General features: G+C 51.8%; 1 protein-coding gene across 6 annotated transcripts in view; it reads right to left on the bottom strand.

Annotated features, from left to right (window-relative positions):
- Window positions 1-16,680, bottom strand: part of AMPD3 (adenosine monophosphate deaminase 3) — a 53,355-nt gene that overhangs the window by 17,667 nt on the left and 19,008 nt on the right. For 5 of the 6 annotated variants that reach the window (XM_027563263.1, XM_027563260.1, XM_027563261.1 and 2 more), the window contains exons 3-6: window positions 11,857-12,061; window positions 8,555-8,717; window positions 4,232-4,451; window positions 1,938-2,067 (exon numbers count right to left, since the gene is read on the bottom strand). In XM_027563263.1, coding sequence (XP_027419064.1) covers window positions 1,938-2,067; window positions 4,232-4,451; window positions 8,555-8,717; window positions 11,857-12,061 — 718 coding nt within the window. The remainder of the gene's footprint in view (window positions 1-1,937; window positions 2,068-4,231; window positions 4,452-8,554; window positions 8,718-11,856; window positions 12,062-16,680) is intronic. The other variant, XM_027563264.1, reaches the window with a different exon arrangement.

The following is a 16,680-nucleotide window of genomic DNA, read 5'->3' as shown; positions in this document are numbered from 1 at the left end:
TCTGTCATGGAATTCTCCAGGCCAGAATAGTGGAGTGGGTAGCTGTTCCCTTCTCCAAGGGATCTTCCCAACCCTGGGATCAAACCCAGGTCTACCGCACTGCAGGCATCCACATCTTTACCAGCTGAGCCACCAGAGAAGCCCAAGAATACTGGAGTGGGAAGCCTATCCCTTCTTCAGGGGATCTTCCTGACTTAGGAATCGAACTGGGGTCTGCCACATCCATGGCAGACATCAATAATCAACTACAGCACCCTTCACTAAGCTTTGGGAATAGCCTCAGGTAGCCACTACCCATTGGTCAAGTTTGGCACAGAAGATGAAACCTGTTTGCTCTCCATGGTATGAAACAAAGCAAAGTGGGTAAGGCCTAATCCTACCCCACTGCCAAGCAACAAACACACTCAGCCCCTTGTTCTCAGCTCCGAGCTGAAAACAATCATTTCAGTTACACACACCTGCTGGTTGGGCCTCACGGTGTCAGGACCCAGGATCTGCTATGATGCTGCAGGTAATTTCACAATACCACCCACACTGACCCATGGCCACACACAGCTCCTGCCTCAGAGCAGGGCCACCACGACACTGAGAGCCACTTGGAAGTGAGGAGGCCACCTCCCAGCCCATCCTGACTTCAGAATCAGCTCTTCTCCCCTCGCAGAGAATTCCAGGGTAAGAGCAGTCAGCACCCAGGAGACAGGGAGGGGCAGGCACAGCCTGACCTGGAGCAGACCTTGGCCTGTGTTTATGGACGGCTGTGGAGCCAGAGTGCAGCCCAGCACAGCACTCAAAGAATCTCCATTCAGAGAGTACCCGAACCCCCAGATTGACAGAGAGCTCGAGGTTTGGCTCTGGTATGTAACCACAGCCCCCACCCCTGTCCCCAGGACTCTCACCCACAGAGTGGCCAGAGAGCAGCTGGCCAGCCCATCAGCACCCACAGGGGCCCCGCTTCAGAAGCAAACAGTGTCGGAGCTGGCGCAGTCAGCAAGGACACTGCAGGAGGCCGGCCGGCCCTGAGCATGCCCATGTGCAGAGGGCAGGCTTGCCCAGAGCTGGGTGAGGAATTTCCCTGGACACCCATCTAGGGTGAAGCGTTCATGGAGGCAGGATAGAGAGGAGCTGGCCTATTGACTGAGGCACCCATCTGTCTGAGCGCCTGAGGATCACAGAGAAGAAACAGACGGTGCTTGAAGGTAAACATCCAACACACGCCCTTTCACCTCTGCCTGGAAATCCCCAAGACTTTTACGTAAGCCTTAGAGCCCAGGAGCTGAGCGCAACTCATTCTAAGTCAGCTCAGCTCCGACCTCTTCCTGAAAGACACCTCTATCACATCCCTATCAAACTAATAGTAACCAGCTGGGAACTGCTTATAGACAGAAAGCGACCCTTACTCAGCATCAAATGTCCCTCACTTGGCACTGATCCCATGCTTGATATATATTAGTTACATGGAATAAAATGGAAAAGCAGGAGGAGGCGACCATTTAACCTACAGGCTTATCCCGACTGCAGCCCCTGAGCCCAGGAGTAGGCTGCTCATCCACTCTAGAGGGCAGAGTGAGAAGCACATCAGATACTTGTTCTTAAACACACCCAGTCCAAAAGGAAGAAAAACCACACACTCCCAAGTCCAAAGAGGTCTTAACATTGATAACTGTTTTTCGATCCATGATAAATTTGAGGCAAGCTCTATGTCTCAATTCTTAATAGGTCCTGCTCTATTTTTCAAGCAGGATGGTACATTCTAACAGATATACAACAAAGTCATAACAAGTACCATCTGAGGCGTGGCCGGACACATGGAAGACTGGCCAGTTTTCCTTTTGTTCATAGGAAGGCCACATTGGGGACCAGCCCCCGACTGGCTAGGGCCGGAATGGGTTGGAATGAGGCCTGGGACAGGAGCTCTGAACGCTGGCCCGCTAACGCACCTTTCTCACGTTATAGAAGTCTCGGTGGGGGTTACTCTTCAACTCTTTGAACTCAGACATTTCATTTAACATCTCATGTAGGCTGAACTTGGATTCCAGAAAGTTCAGTCGCCGGTGACAATACGTCTTCCTGCAGGTCAGGAAGGAGAAGAAACCACAGTTGAGGAGAAGTCGCATCAGTTCTCCAGTCTGGAGACCTCCGGTGTCTGTGGGGACCCAGTCCTGGGTGTAAGGTCAGGATGGAGCAGAGAGGGATGAGAAGGGGCCAGCTATCCACAGACCCAGCTAAACTGTGTAACCACAGCCACGTGCTCTATGAAACGCGTGGAGAGTCAATAGGGGCCAGTAGAGAGCTGACCGGAGAAGGCAATGGCACCCCACTCCAGTACTCTTGCCCAGAAAATCCCATGGACCGAGGAGCCTGGTGGGCTGCAGTCCATGGGGTAGCTAAGAGTCGGACACGACTGAGCGACTTCACTTTCATTTTTCACTTTCATGCATTGGAGAAGGCAATGGCAACCCACTCCAGTGTTCTTGCCTGGAGAATCCCAGGGACGGGGGAGCCTGGTGGGCTGCGGTCTATGGGGTCGCACAGAGTCGGACACGACTGAGGTGACTTAGCAGCAGCAGCAGCAGAGAGCTGACCTCATACAGATTCCTTCTGTATGAGCTTTAGAGGTTTAGGCAATTAATCTCAAGCTGCTGTCTCTCATGAACAAATACAGAGATGGTACTACCCAAGACTGAAGTGAGGGCCAAATTGGCTTAGGGTGTGAAGGGTCCAACTCAGCTTCGTGGATACTCAAAGAAAGTCTCCCTCTTTCAGCCCTTCCATCTTTCCACCCTCCCATCTATCCTCTGCCAGCTTTCATTCCTTGAAAGGAGTTTCACTTCTGTCCAGAAGATCAGTAATACAGTCAAATCCAAAGGCATGACCTTCCCGCCTTGGCTGTGACCAGATGACACCCAGAAGATTTCTCAGCCCTGAGGCTTCAGGACGAGGGGTGGATGTTCTGCATCGTAGGCAGATGAGGGATATAGGGGTGTTGCTACCAGGACAGAAGTCCATGAAAGAACTGATGTCCCCACCAGCTTGCAAAGGCCACTGGAGGGTGGGAGCACCCACTGTTCTCAGCCAACAGCCAGCGCACATCCAGCCCAGGGGCCTGGCCACGTGCCTGTGCCACAGCTACACAGAACATGCAACCACAAGTCGGGCCACCCTGCTCCCCTGTGGCCCCCAGATGCACACGGCTCCCTTGGCACCCAGGCACAGAGACCCTTGTAAAGAGCGGCCACCAAGCCTGGACCAGCACCACCATATGTGTGCCAGGATGAGCCCACAGCCAAGCATGGCAGAGTCTGGGTCAGACGGGACTCTCAAGGGCATCTTTCCCAGTCCCTCTCCTGGTAGGACTCGCCCTGACAGTCTCCCAGACAGGACAGCTGCTGCTCACACACCTCCTGGAACAGCCCTGTCCCCAAGGCTTCCCCTCAGATCCTCTGTTCACACTGGCTGAGGCAAGCTCCCAGGGATCCCACTCTCCCCCCAGCTCTTCCCTCTGCCCTCAGATCACCAAGGACCTCGACCCACTCTGTCCATCCCCTCGGGGCCCACTCTCCTCCCGTAGAAACTGGCGTCACCCAACTCCCAGCAAAACCCAAACAGAAGGACAAGAGAGAAGTCCCTCAGCTGTGACCAGCTTCCTCTGCTCCCCCAAGCTGGGCACTCATGCGCAACCTCCACTGCTGATTCCCTTAAATGCTCTCTGAGGAGCGAGGGCCCGAACTCAGGAAGACAGTTCCCTGCCAGGGTAGCTCCAGCTAAGCCTAGAAGCATCCTGGGAGTTGTGGCTCAGAGTTCCCAGGCTCCCTGCACTCCCTGCTCCAGAAACATGGAAAAACCAACACCGGAAGCAACAGTCTTCACGGCTCCCCCACCATCTACCCTAAAGCCCTGGGCTGGTAACTCTCTGCATCGCTGCTGTCCGGCCTGGGGTGAGGGCTGACCATCATTTTAAGGTGCACAGGTGGCCACCGGCAAGCAGGAGCTCCACACCCGTGCATGCGGAAGGCACAGGCAGGAGCAACTCGAAGAATACGCCAGTCTGTGAAGAAAAATTGTCGCAAAAGCCCAAAAGCACTGGGAAGAGAGAAACCCACAAAGCCCTCTCTGGGGTGGTTTAACTGAGGGAAAGCCCAGAGCAGAAGGCCTGCCCTGGTCCCTTCTACAGAGCAGTGCTCCTGCAGAAAGAGGTGGACTCACCTGGTCATGGAGGGGGAAGGGGACTTACGTGGGGCCATCCGTGATGAGAGCCAGGATGTGGCTCATGTCCACCGTGTAGGTCTCCAGGTCGGGGTAGGGTAGGCTGTGGGGCTCCTGGCGCTCCAGCATCTTCTTGTTGTCATACACATAGAGGATGCCTCCCTGCATGCGGACCAAGTAGCCCAGGTTGGGGGGAGCATTCTCCAGGCAATATGGGTCTTCTTCAGGCAGAGGGGGGGGATGAAAGTCTGAAAGACAGGACTGAGTGATAGCAAAATGTCCTTGACCTCAGGAGCTCACAGGGGCTCCAAAGTCACCAGTGAGGTCTGTCCTGGTTGTCTGACCTAAAACCTAACCACCCCAACCAGCCCCAGCATCTCACCTCCCCCTCCCTGCTTTGTTTCGTCTCCTTAGCACTTGCCGCTATGTAAAGAAATAGAGGAAAACAACAGAATGGGAAAGACTAGAGGTCTCTTCAAGAAAATCAGAGATACCAAAGGAACATTTCATGCAAAGATGGGCTCGATAAAGGACAGAAATGGTATGGACCTAACAGAAGCAGAAGATATTAAGAAGTGGTGGCAAGAATACACAGAAGAACTGTACAAAAAAGATCTTCATGACCAAGATAATCATGATGGTGTGATCACTCACCTAGAGCCAGACATCCTGGAATGTGAAGTCAAGTGGGCCTTAGAAAGCATCACTACGAACAAAGCTAGTGGAGGTGATGGCATTCCAGTTGAGCTATTTCAAATCCTGAAAGATGATGCTGTGAAAGTGCTGCACTCAATATGCCAGCACATTTGGAAAACTCAGCAGTAGCCACAGGACCGGAAAAGGTCAGTTTTCATTCCAATCCCAAAGAAAGGCAATGCCAAAGAATGTTCAAACTACTGCACAATTGCACTCATCTCACACACTAGTAAAGTAATGCTCAAAATTCTCCAAGCCAGGCTTCAGCAATACGTGAACCGTGAACTTCCTGATGTTCAAGCTGGTTTTAGAAAAGGTGGAGGAACCAGAGATCAAATTGCCAACATCTGCTGGATCATCAAAAAAGCAAGAGAGTTCCAGAAAAACATCTATTTCTGCTTTATTGACTATGCCAAAGCCTTTGACTGTGTAGATCACAATAAACTGTGGAAAATTCTGAAAGAGATGGGAATACCAGACTACCTGACCTGCCTCTTGAGAAACCTATATGCAGGTCAGGAAGCAACAGTTAGAACTGGACATGGAACAACAGACTGGCTCCAAATAGGAAAAGGAGTACGTCAAGGCTATATACTGTCACCCTGCTTATTTAACTTCTATGCAGAGTACATCATGAGAAACGCTGGGCTGGAAGAAGCACAAGCTGGAATCAAGATTGCCGGGAGAAATATCAATAACCTCAGATATGCAGATGACACCACCCTTATGGCAGAAAGTGAAGAGGAACTAAAAAGCCTCTTGATGAAAGTGAAAGTGGAGAATGAAAAAGTTGGCTTAAAGTTCAACATTCAGAAAACGAAGACCACGGCATCTGGTCCCATCATTTCATGGCAAATAGATGGGGAAACAGTGTCAGACTTTATTTTTTGGGCTCCAAAATCACTGCAGATGGTTAGTGCAGCCATGAAATGAAAAGATGCTTACTCCTTGGAAGAAAAGTTATGACCAACCTAGATAGCATATTGAAAAGCAGAGACATCACTTTGCCAACAAAGGTTCGTCTAGTCAAGGCTATGGTTTTTCCAGTGGTCATGTATGGGTGTGAGAGTTGGACTGTGAAGAAAGCTGAGCACCAAAGAATTGATGCTTTTGAACTGTGGTGTTGGATAAAACTCTTGATAGTCCCTTGGACTGCAAGGAGATCCAACCAGTCCATTCTAAAAGAGATCAGCCCTGGGTGTTCTTTGGAAGGAATGATGCTGAAGCTCAAACTCCAGTACTTTGGCCACCTCACGCAAAAGTTGACTCATTGGAAAAGACTCTGATGCTGGGAGGGATTGGGGGCAAAAGGAAAAGGGGACGCCAGAGGATGAGATGGCTGGATGGCATCACCGACTCGATGGACGTGAGTTTGAGTGATCTCTGGGAGTTGGTGATAGACAGGGAGGCCTGGCGTGCTGCGATTCATGGGGTTGCAAAGAGTCAGACACGACTGAGCAACTGAACTGAACTGAAGATGACTTCTTGTCTTTATCTTGGGTGGTAAATGTTCATCTTGTTCACTGCTGTGTCCCCAAGAACCATCCCTGGCCAGTAGCTGGCACTTCATTTTTTTTCTTTTTAACTTAATTGAAATGAGCTTCCATCTTCTGGGTAGTTCAGGGACATGAAGCTTATTAAGACGGGCAGCTGCATCTTCTCCTAATAAGAGAACAGACAGGATCTGGGACTGCCCAGCGGGAATATAATTGTTCCTGTCCTTCCACATCTTCCTGAGCCCAGGGCGGCCAAGGGGCAAGATGGAGAAGCCAGCCCTCCCCATAAGCACAGAATAGGGAGCCTGTGCCCCCAGAGACAGAGCTGTCTGTCCCCACACCATGGGCTGTCAGTCCATAGGAGCCAGAAAACACCTCTTGGCTATTTCCCAGCTATGACTTCGAGCAAAATGGGACTTTACCTCCCGACCCTGTCTGCTCAGCTGAGGATGACGCCCTGCCTTAACGCGCTGCTGTGAGGGTTGCAGCGGCAGGTAGAGGAAGATGCTGTGTAAATATATCATAGGGCGTTATTCTCATCACTCTTGTAGTGGGTTTTCCTGGCTCTCGACAAGCTCTGTTCTGGCCAAGGAACAGGTTATGCTAAGTAGCAGCAGAACTAGGGGCTTCAACTCTGCACATCAGCCAACCCTGCATAGGGTCTGGGCTGTCCACTACCAGCACAGGCAGGAGGAAATCCTGGAATCATCAATGGAAGGAAGGAAGGAAGGCGAAGCGGCTGGCTGAGTGTCTCCCATCAGAGCTCGGAACAGACTGTCCCTGGAGCAGACGTGAGCCATCCCAGGGGCTAAGGCAGCACAGAGAGGGAAAGAGATGCCACACACACCCCCATCAGGCATGAGTCCCAAATGCGGGGCAGTGCCCATGAGATGCTGGCAGTCCAAAAGCCTGGGTCAACCACAGCCTGCACTTTACCACACTCACACCCAGGCCCCCAGGACTCTGTTCTGTATAAAGTACACCTTTGACAGTCATTTCTGCCTGCCAACAGTGGAGCAAGTGGGATCAACCCTCATACAGACAGGGAACTGGGCCCGGGAGGGCTGAGACTCAGAGCCCCAGGTGGTAACAGATGCCCAAAGTCCAGGTTCAGAGCTTCAGAGAAGCCGGAGAGGAGACATCTTGGCACCAACTCCACCCAGGGTCCTGGGTGCTGGCACAGACCACCAGGCCCTCATCTGATTCCCCACCACCAGCTTTCACGATCGAGGTCTCCTGTTGTCTTCATTCACATTGCTTAACTTACAGCCCCTACTGCCCCTGGATCCTTCACAGGCCAAACAGATTCCACCAGAAAGCATCCTGCCTTCTCTGATCCCCTGTTCCCTGAACTCCACAGCATCAACATAACTACTGTACCAATCACTCACTAGATCCCGGGGCTTCCCAAGTGGCTCTAGTGATGAAGAACTTGGCTGCCAATGCAGAAGACATAAGAGATGCAGATTTGATCTCTGAATCAGGAAGATCCCCTGGAGGAGAGCATGCAACCCACTCCAGTATTCTTGCCTGGAGAATCCCATGTACAGAGGAACCTGGCAGGCTACAGTCCATAGGGTCACAGAGAGTCAGACGCAACTGAGCATGCACTAGATCCGGAAATGCACCAACTACTTCACATGCTTTCTCTCGTTTCATCCTCACAACAGGCCCAAAGGAGAGATATTATTAGCATTCCCATTTTACAGATTGAAAAACTGAGGTTTGGAGAAATAACTTCCTTTCCCAAGAAAGTGGTCTTTAGGTATTTAGAAAGTGGAGCTTAGATCGGAATGTGAGTATGCTGGACTCCAGAGCCAACTTCCCTGCCCTGAGAACACACCCTCTCTACCTACCCCCAATCCATGAACCTCACCACTAACTTGGTATTTACTGTCTGACTGTGTTTAAATATCCAGGCAGAGACTGCCCATCTCCCAAGATCAGAGACTGCCTTTCAGCCCCTCCACTCCCCACAACTTGCACAGCTCAGCTCAAAGCAAGGCACCTGGTGCACACGGAATCAACCCTTGGGAAACTAGCGAAGAAATCAGCGTAGGAGAAGCCATCTGAGGGAAACACATCCAGCCAGTAAGACATCCTGACCAACTCTCGGGCCGTGCCCCGCTGGAAGCCCAGCTGCCACCACAGCACCATACCTGGGAGGCCCTCTTCCAGGGGCATGGTGTCCAGCCGCCGATGACCCAGGTACTGGGCCGTGGTGCGCGGGAAGCGGTGATAGGCGAGGCGGGCATACTTCTCCCGGATCATCAGGGCCTTGGCCAGGCTCTTGGCAGCCTGCTCATAGTCCTCCACGGTGATCTGCAGGAAAAAGTTCAGAGAGCAGGCCTGAGGCCGCTGACCTAGTGAGAGCTGCCGCAAGGTAGGCCCAGGACAGACAGCGGGGAACTTGGGTCTGAGGAGCATCCCCACCATGGAGGGCACAGTGGCTCCCTCTGCCTGACAGTTTGTGCACACACCGTGGTGTATGCTGCATGCCTGATTTCCTGTTGCAAGCCTCCGACTGAGGGGTGTGCCCTGCAGACGTGCAGCCAGCCCCGGTAACAATCTCAGCCACTAAGTCTCTAATGAGCTTCCGCGGAAGATGACACTTCACACGTGCTGTCACACGTGAACGCTGAGGGATTAAGTGCATTCTGGTGACTCTACTGGGAGGGGCTGCTTGCCTCTGGCCTCCTCCAGATTCTGCCCTGTGTACCTCTTCCCTTTGCTGATTTTGCTCAGTATCCTTTTACTGTAGTAAATCCTAGTCATGAGTGCAGCTATGCGCTGAGTCCTAGGAGTCCTCCTGGCAAATCACGGAACCCCCTAACACAGGAGGAGATTTGGGGCCATTGGGAGGGAGGCAGGTACTCCAATGTGCACACCCCAGGCCAGCACTCAGCACATCAACCACAAGCCAGATGCTGCGGCACCCGGCACATGAAGAGGCCCAGCCTGGACCGTGTCCCTGATGGAGTGAGCATCATCATGATCAGTTAAGAAAATACATGGGTCCTTCCGAGTGCTCAGTCTGCTACCCCAGCCTTCTGATTCATCTGGCAGTCACCGCAATCCACCCAAGCAACACACGCTTATGGGATGGTTCCTTTCCGTAAGTTTCACTTTGGTCCTCATTGCCACTCATCTCACCACTGGGGAAACAGAGACCCAGAGAGGATAAATCACAGAAAGTCAGAAAGTCACACTTCAGACCCTGAACGGATTGATTCCTAAAGCCCAAGGATGCTCTGCTTTCCCAGAGCTGCCTCGTACTCAGAGACAAATGAGATAAATGCCCACCTCCCAGTGCACGTGTTCACCTCTGTCTGTTGGGAAGGATGCGTGTGGCAGAAACCTGAACGTGCTGGGGGAGAAAACAGCCAAACAGTCACTCATTCATAAGAGGGGATAAGAGATGCGGAAAAGAGAGGTGGCAAGATGGAGCACAGAAGGAGGAAGGCTGGGGCCCACTCTGCTTCAGTGAAAAAAAAAATCACTTTTAGTTTTGAAATGTTGTGAACATACAGACAAGCACTGAAGATGACAGACACCTGTGCATCTACCTTCCGGAGCGGACAATTTTAACATTTTTATCACTGTTTCGGATGTCTTATATGTTTACATAAATAGATCATCTCAGATGCAGCTAAAACTCTACCCTCAGAGGAAGGTATATATCTTTCCATGCATGTGTTTCTACTTTTACTTTTGTTTCCCCCTTGCTTTTTATTAAGGAAGTAGCTTCTCCTTTCCTGACTACATATGTCCCCATAAGGGGGTATTAACTCCATTTTACACCTTCTGATGGCTTCTGAGAGCTCAGGTGAGCAGACAACACCAGAGACAAATACGTTCCTGCCCACGACAAAGCCAAACACGTCATCTGCAGCACTGACTGACTCAGCACAGCACGGGCTCGGGCCAGGCCTGGAGGTATCAGAGACGAGTTCAGCATCCCACCAGACCAGCCAGCTTGTTACCACTGCACACCTCAGGCCTGGCAGCAGACCCATGGGGCCCAAGGCGACCTGCAAGGTCAGCCTGTCACTTACGAACTGGTGGCTCTCAGGGGACCAGTCTCCCGGTTCAGAGGCTCCGTGCCCTACAATGTGCCAACAAGGAGACTGATAGAAAAGAGCCGGTTAACACACCAGCCAATGTCCTCCCTTCAGCTGGCCCTCAGCCCCCTCTACTCTCCCTTTTGGCCACTCTGCCACATGCAGGAAGTTGGGTGGGCACCATGGATTCCTGGTCACGAAGCTATATCTCCAAACAAGGCCTGTGCTATTTGCAATCCAACCAAAATCCCCATCCATAGAAAGGAACTTAAAGTATGGTTCATCCACACAGTGGAATATTTTGCACCTGTTTTAAAAAAAAAAAAAACAAGGAAGTTCTTGATAGAATGATATAGCGTTATCTTCAAGATATACCTTTAAGGGAAAACCTAGGCTCAGTATAATGTATGGTAACCACCATTTGTGTAAAAAGAAATAAATCAACTACATGAGCATAGAAACCATGAGTACGGTAGGTACACAGTTTACTGTGTGAGAATAAATAAGAAACCAAAACCAAGAACTGCCTCAGGGGAGGCGAATCGGGTAGCTAGAGGACTGATATAATTCTGGGGCCTTTTAAGTTATAAGCCATATGCAGAGATCTTCTATTGATTTTGTTAAAATAGAAGAAAATGTATAAGAGTAATAAGTCACTCTGCAATACAAGTAATAAGTCACACTTCTCAGATACACTGTATATCCTAAGAGTACTGTTAAAAAGAAGAGAGGATAACAAGCCAACTGAGGCATGAGTATAGGTTGAGGGCCAGGAAGGCAGAACCAAACCTGGAGCTAAGTGATATTTCTCTTCAAGAAGCAATAAAAATTCAGCATCCAGCCAGGTGAAATTAGCACATTTTCAGTGGCTGAGTTAACTGACTTGGGGCAAACCAAGCTTGATCACATTCTTGTCAAGTTCAAGGGTCTCTTCCCGGTTCGAGGGTCTGGCCTATATTTAAGAACATGAGTCCAGGCACAGAGGAAGAGCTGAATCAGCAATACCTGATGGCATGCAAACCAATCAACACCAGGACTTGAATCCATTCAACATCTGAGAACTCTGAAGGGCCCAAACTGGAACCATCTCCAATGGGCTACAGGAACAGAGAGCGGGGTTCTGGGCTCAGAGACCACATGGAAACTACAGGCCACTGGATGTGCCAGCCTGTAGCCCCAGGCCCTCCCCACAAGGACAGCAGTACCCTAGACACACACCCATACCCACCACCTTGCCTAGAACCCTCCTTCTCTCCAGACATCTGCCCGCCATCTCCCAGACACTCACAGACCAAGCCAGGCTTTGGGGTCTCGGCGTGACCCCAGGGACCCCAGCTTTTGCAAAAGGCGTGCTATGCAACACTCACACAGCCTCCAGAGAGCCCACGGAGATGCCTTACCCCAGCACAGTAGTCTCCACTGATGGTGACCCGCTGGAACTCGGGCACGGCATAGGGTGCGGGCGCAGGCAGGGGAGTGGCTCCAGGGAGCACGGGGGTTGCAGGAGATATGGCCGGACTGGCTGTCGGGGGACCCTTCCAATCTTGCTGTGTCGGCATTTGCAGAGACAGGGACTGGGATCGAATCATCTTAAAACTTTTCTTTCTAAAAGTCAAGGACATGCAAAAGTGAGAGACAACAGCAGCTAATCGGGGAGAGTGATGAAGACTCTCTGTTACGGACATGGCAGGAGAATTTGGCTCTGATTAATCAGCGGTGCTGGCCCTACCGTTCAGAAGTTTCTAATTATTCATGCCTTTCTCTCACACACGTCTCTCCACATGCAATATCCCAGACACCCCTCTATGCAGCCACTAAGAACTGCTTGGGCTGTGTTTGCACAGCACGTGGAGCAAGTAAGTAGGCAAATGTCTCAGAAGACAGACCGCAGGCCACGCAGCAGGGGTCTAACACCAAGGGCAGAAGAGGTGAGGACGATGTCAGACTGGCCAGCATGCTGTCTTCAGATAAGCCGAACTCCGAGTCCCAGCCTGTGAAGAGTCTCAATTACAGCGCATTTCACGAAGTTGATAATTTGGGGCACTGGAGCCAGAGGAGACTGTGACAATCAGCCAGTCCACCTCCTGTTTTCAAAAAGGAAGAGTCAGGGGTTCACAACGTGAAATGACTTCTATGAAGTCCTAGCCAGGCAGCTAGCGCTCGGCGTCCCACCTCCCTGGCACCCCAACTCCCCTGCTGCTCCTTCCTCCAGCCTGGCAGTACCCTCCACCTGCTGCTGGCTCAGGCACAGATCTGTAGCTCTGTAATGGGAAAGTAACTGATCAGCATCAATTTCAGGTCCTCTGGACCTGTCACCTTGACACCAAAAGATGATTTCACAAACTCTTAGGGAAGTAGGCACAGGTTGGTTTAAACTGTCATGAGCTCATGCTTATTTGCAAGGCTGTTTTGTGAATACTCACCTTCCTCATTAACTAATCAGTAATGTTTCAAATGACACCACCGTAAGTTCTAGGATCCCTGGGCAGGAGGCTCAGCAGCAGGGAGATGACACCATCAGCACTCCCCTCTCCCATGTCTCTTTCTGTCTCCGAGGGAACCCAGCACTGCTGCCCAATGATGTCCAATGCCAACAACCAGCCGACTGCTTGCCCTCCTATGCCACGGGGCCCAGCAGTGTCCTGGGTACTATCCCAGCACAACTGGAGCCTACAGCCACCAGCGAAGGACTCAGTGACAACCGTGACCCTCCAGAGCCCCTAGCACCTGCCCCCTTCTCCAGGAACCAGTGACAAGTACAGGCTGTGGAGAAATCGGTAAACAGACCTTATGACTGACCCGGAAGCAGCTGTCTTCCTCCTGGCCCTTGGCCAGACCTCTTCTCACAGACCCATAGCCCATTTTTCAGGAACCACAGTTCCCTGCTCTGTCTATACATCCGCTGCTTGCCACAGCTCTCTGGTTCTTATCTGCCCATATGTGTTATCACCTCCTCAGGGACAAGGCTGTTTACACTTGGAAAGTGGAGGTGGTCCTTTTTCAGAAGTCTGTTTTTGCCCTGGCCCTGACCCTGCATAACAGATACACTGGGTTTTTCAGGAAACCCAGGATGAACTCCAGGAACATCCAGTCAGGCTTTTCTGAGCCCGCCATCTATCCATCACATGGAGCTGAGTCAAACATCCCATTCCAAGGAAGATGCCAACTCATGCCTGTCAATCATTCCTTAGAGGCAGACTCACTGGAAGTGATGAGGTTCCCACTTTAGCATCTTTCAGATATTCACACCTAGAGGAGCCATTACTTTGGGCTCCCTCTCATGTTCTGACAGGTTCAGCCAGACCCTGTGAGACTCTGGCCTCCATGTCGCTCTTGTCTACCAGGCCACTGTTTTAATCCCTCTGCCGACTTCACCCCCAGAAGCCTCAGCCAATATTGCCTGAGGACCAATCCTGCTAAGGAGAAGCAAGGCGATATCTAAGATGACAAACAGGTAAGAAAATTAACAAAAAAAAAACACCAACCACGATCAGAAAGTTAGAAGGCTGCTGAAGGCAAGAGGCCACCAGGCTTATCCAAGAAATGACCATATCCCTCTGCCCCCACGAATAAGCCACCAGCTGGTCCCCACCCCCCCTCACTTCTCCTTCTTGAAGACATCCACGATGACTCTAGTCTTGGTCACCAGGTGAGCTCCAAAATTATCACAGGTGAACACAGGCTGGGGATTTGGACTTTGTAGGGATAAGGTACAGGTTTAACAATAGATTGGGTCCAGACACCCTAGGCAAGTGCTTGGAACAACCAGAGCTAACCATCAGGCTCGTCTCTAAGAAAACTGGAAAAACTAAACAGAGCGCCCTGCATTATCTTCTATGGCTGCACGATAAACATGAGCCTGGTGACCGCAAGCAACCCCCACTCGCTGGCCCACAGATCTATATGTGAAACATCCAGGTGGGCACGGCTGGGCTCTATGCATGCCCAGGGTATCAAAAGGCCAAAACCAGGAGGTTGGCCACACTAGCCTCTGAACTGGAGACCCTGGGAAAGAGTCCACTTTCAAGAGTCCGCTTTCATGCAGGTGGTTGGAGAATTCATCTGCATGTGGCCCTACACTGAGGCCCTGGCTCCTCACTGGCTATGGGACAGGGCTCACCCTCTGATTCTTGCACACGGCGCCCTCCATCTTCTAAGCCTGGCACAGTGCCTGGCTCTGGCACTTGGAATCTCTGACCTCCCCCTCCGTGACCCCCTGAGAACACTCCCTGCACTAAGGGCTGCTGTGACCAGGTCAGGCCCGCTCACCTCCCTGCCTTCAGGTCCACTGAGCCACACAGCACAGCATAATCACAGGAGCGATGCCTCATCACATTCAGAGGGTCTGGAGATTCGGGAAGGACACCTCTGGGGGGACGTTCTAGAAACTCTGTCTACCACAGGTCCACATCTCATTCCCATTCTGTGCAGCTGAGGCTCAGCCACAAAGGTGGAGAGCGGCAGCTGAGTGACTGAGAGTGTGTGTGTGTCCTAGCCCTCTCAAGGCTGTCTGAAGCCCCACCTGCGTCACAACAATGAAGTTACCAAATGCTTTTTCTGAACTATAGAACCATGCAGTATCCTGGCAGGAAAGGATTTTAAAGCTACACACCCCAATCCTCTAAGGCAGCCTTTGTCTGAATACATCCAGGAACGGACAGCTCACTACATTTCTGAATAAGACGTCAGCAGTCAACCATTTATTCAAAAACCATTTCCCAAGGACCTACTCTGAGCCATGCCTGTGCCAAGCAGGCAAATACAAGGTGAACAAAACACGATCTGTTGCCACTGTTAGAAAGCACTTCCTCGTCACGGGCCAAGATCTGTCTATCCGCAGTTCCACCTGCTGCCCCTCGTGTGAGCCCTTGGGACACAGAGTAAGCGGGCTTGCTCTGCCACAGCTGGCCCACCCGCTCCCTTCCCCACCCACACACCTGGCAGAAATGCACTCCTGCCCAAGAACTGGCAGGGAGTGGGGCTATAAGGACACCAGCTCCAGCCCAAGCTTGCGGGCCCAACGGGCCAGGGAGCAGCTTTGTCTTCCCTCCTGGGCCCCAGGGACCTTCCTGTTCCACCAGACCCTCAGCTAAGGACACGACCTGGTCATCTGGGCTGTTAGCAGGCATCTCTCAGCACCTGTCTGCTGCCCCCACCTCTTCTATGGCTCTTGCCTGTCCCTGTCACTCTCTGTGTTCCCACCCTCACCCTGCCCACTCCCCAGCCCTTCCCTGCTCCTAGGCACTCCAGTTAAGTGCCCCAGAGCCTCCATGCTCTTCCAGAGAAGAGTCAGCATCTTCTCGGGGGCCTGCAGCCACTGCCCTGTGAGGTCTGGCCAGGGCAAGCTTTCACCAAAGGCTCTGAACAACATACAGTGGGTCAGGAGGCACAGGATTTCACTTTACTCAACAACGATGTGCCAGGTCCTGGGGCTAGACGGGTAGACAAAATACTCCTCTGACTCCAGAGGCTGACCTCGATGTCCAGACAGTTCAATAGATTATCATCACAGGACGTGGGTAGTGTGATGAGACGACCTGCTATTTCGGGATCCCAGAGGAGGCTCTAACCCAGACTGAGGCTGGGAGCCATAGAGCAAGAGGGTCAGAGAAGGCTCCCTGCCTCATTCCCAGAGGGAGAGGGGAACATTCCCAACTGGGAGACTTGTTTGAGGCCCTCTATACACATACACACACACACACTCGGGTTGTTTTGGTAGCCCAGACCACTCCAGGTGAGAATTACTATGCTAAAGGCTCGAAGCAGGAGTCAGACACCAGCACAAGGTTTCATTAACAATCTGAACCTGAATGGCATTAAGTGGGGTAGGCATTTGCACTTCCACAGGCGTGTCTGCTCCTACTGCTTCCACTGATTCACGTGCAAGTGGGGCCCTGGGTCTAAGCAGGGGAGCAGTTGAGGAGCTGCCACCTACTCTGTGACTGAAACCAGAGACCTCAGCCTGTCTGAAAGGGAGAAGGCGGGCAAGCTGACTGTGACACATGCTGTATGGTGGGCACCAAAAGGTGGGTGTGCAGAGGGCATAGAGCACATACTCAGTGTGTCTGACTGCGTGGGTGCAGCCGACTTGCACATTGAAGCCCGCCAGGGATGAAGGCAGAACCTCAACCATCTCTCCCTTCACCTCCCCCCGAGATCTACCACTGTCCTCCCGCCGCTCCTGACCATGTGTAGGTCTCTATGGACCTCGCTCTCCCTCTCCC

This window comes from Bos indicus x Bos taurus, chromosome 15, assembly GCF_003369695.1.
Source record: "Bos indicus x Bos taurus breed Angus x Brahman F1 hybrid chromosome 15, Bos_hybrid_MaternalHap_v2.0, whole genome shotgun sequence".
Classification (NCBI taxonomy): Eukaryota; Metazoa; Chordata; class Mammalia; order Artiodactyla; family Bovidae; genus Bos; species Bos indicus x Bos taurus.
Note: the sequence above shows the minus strand (reverse complement) of the source record. Positions and strands in the feature narration are given on the sequence as shown.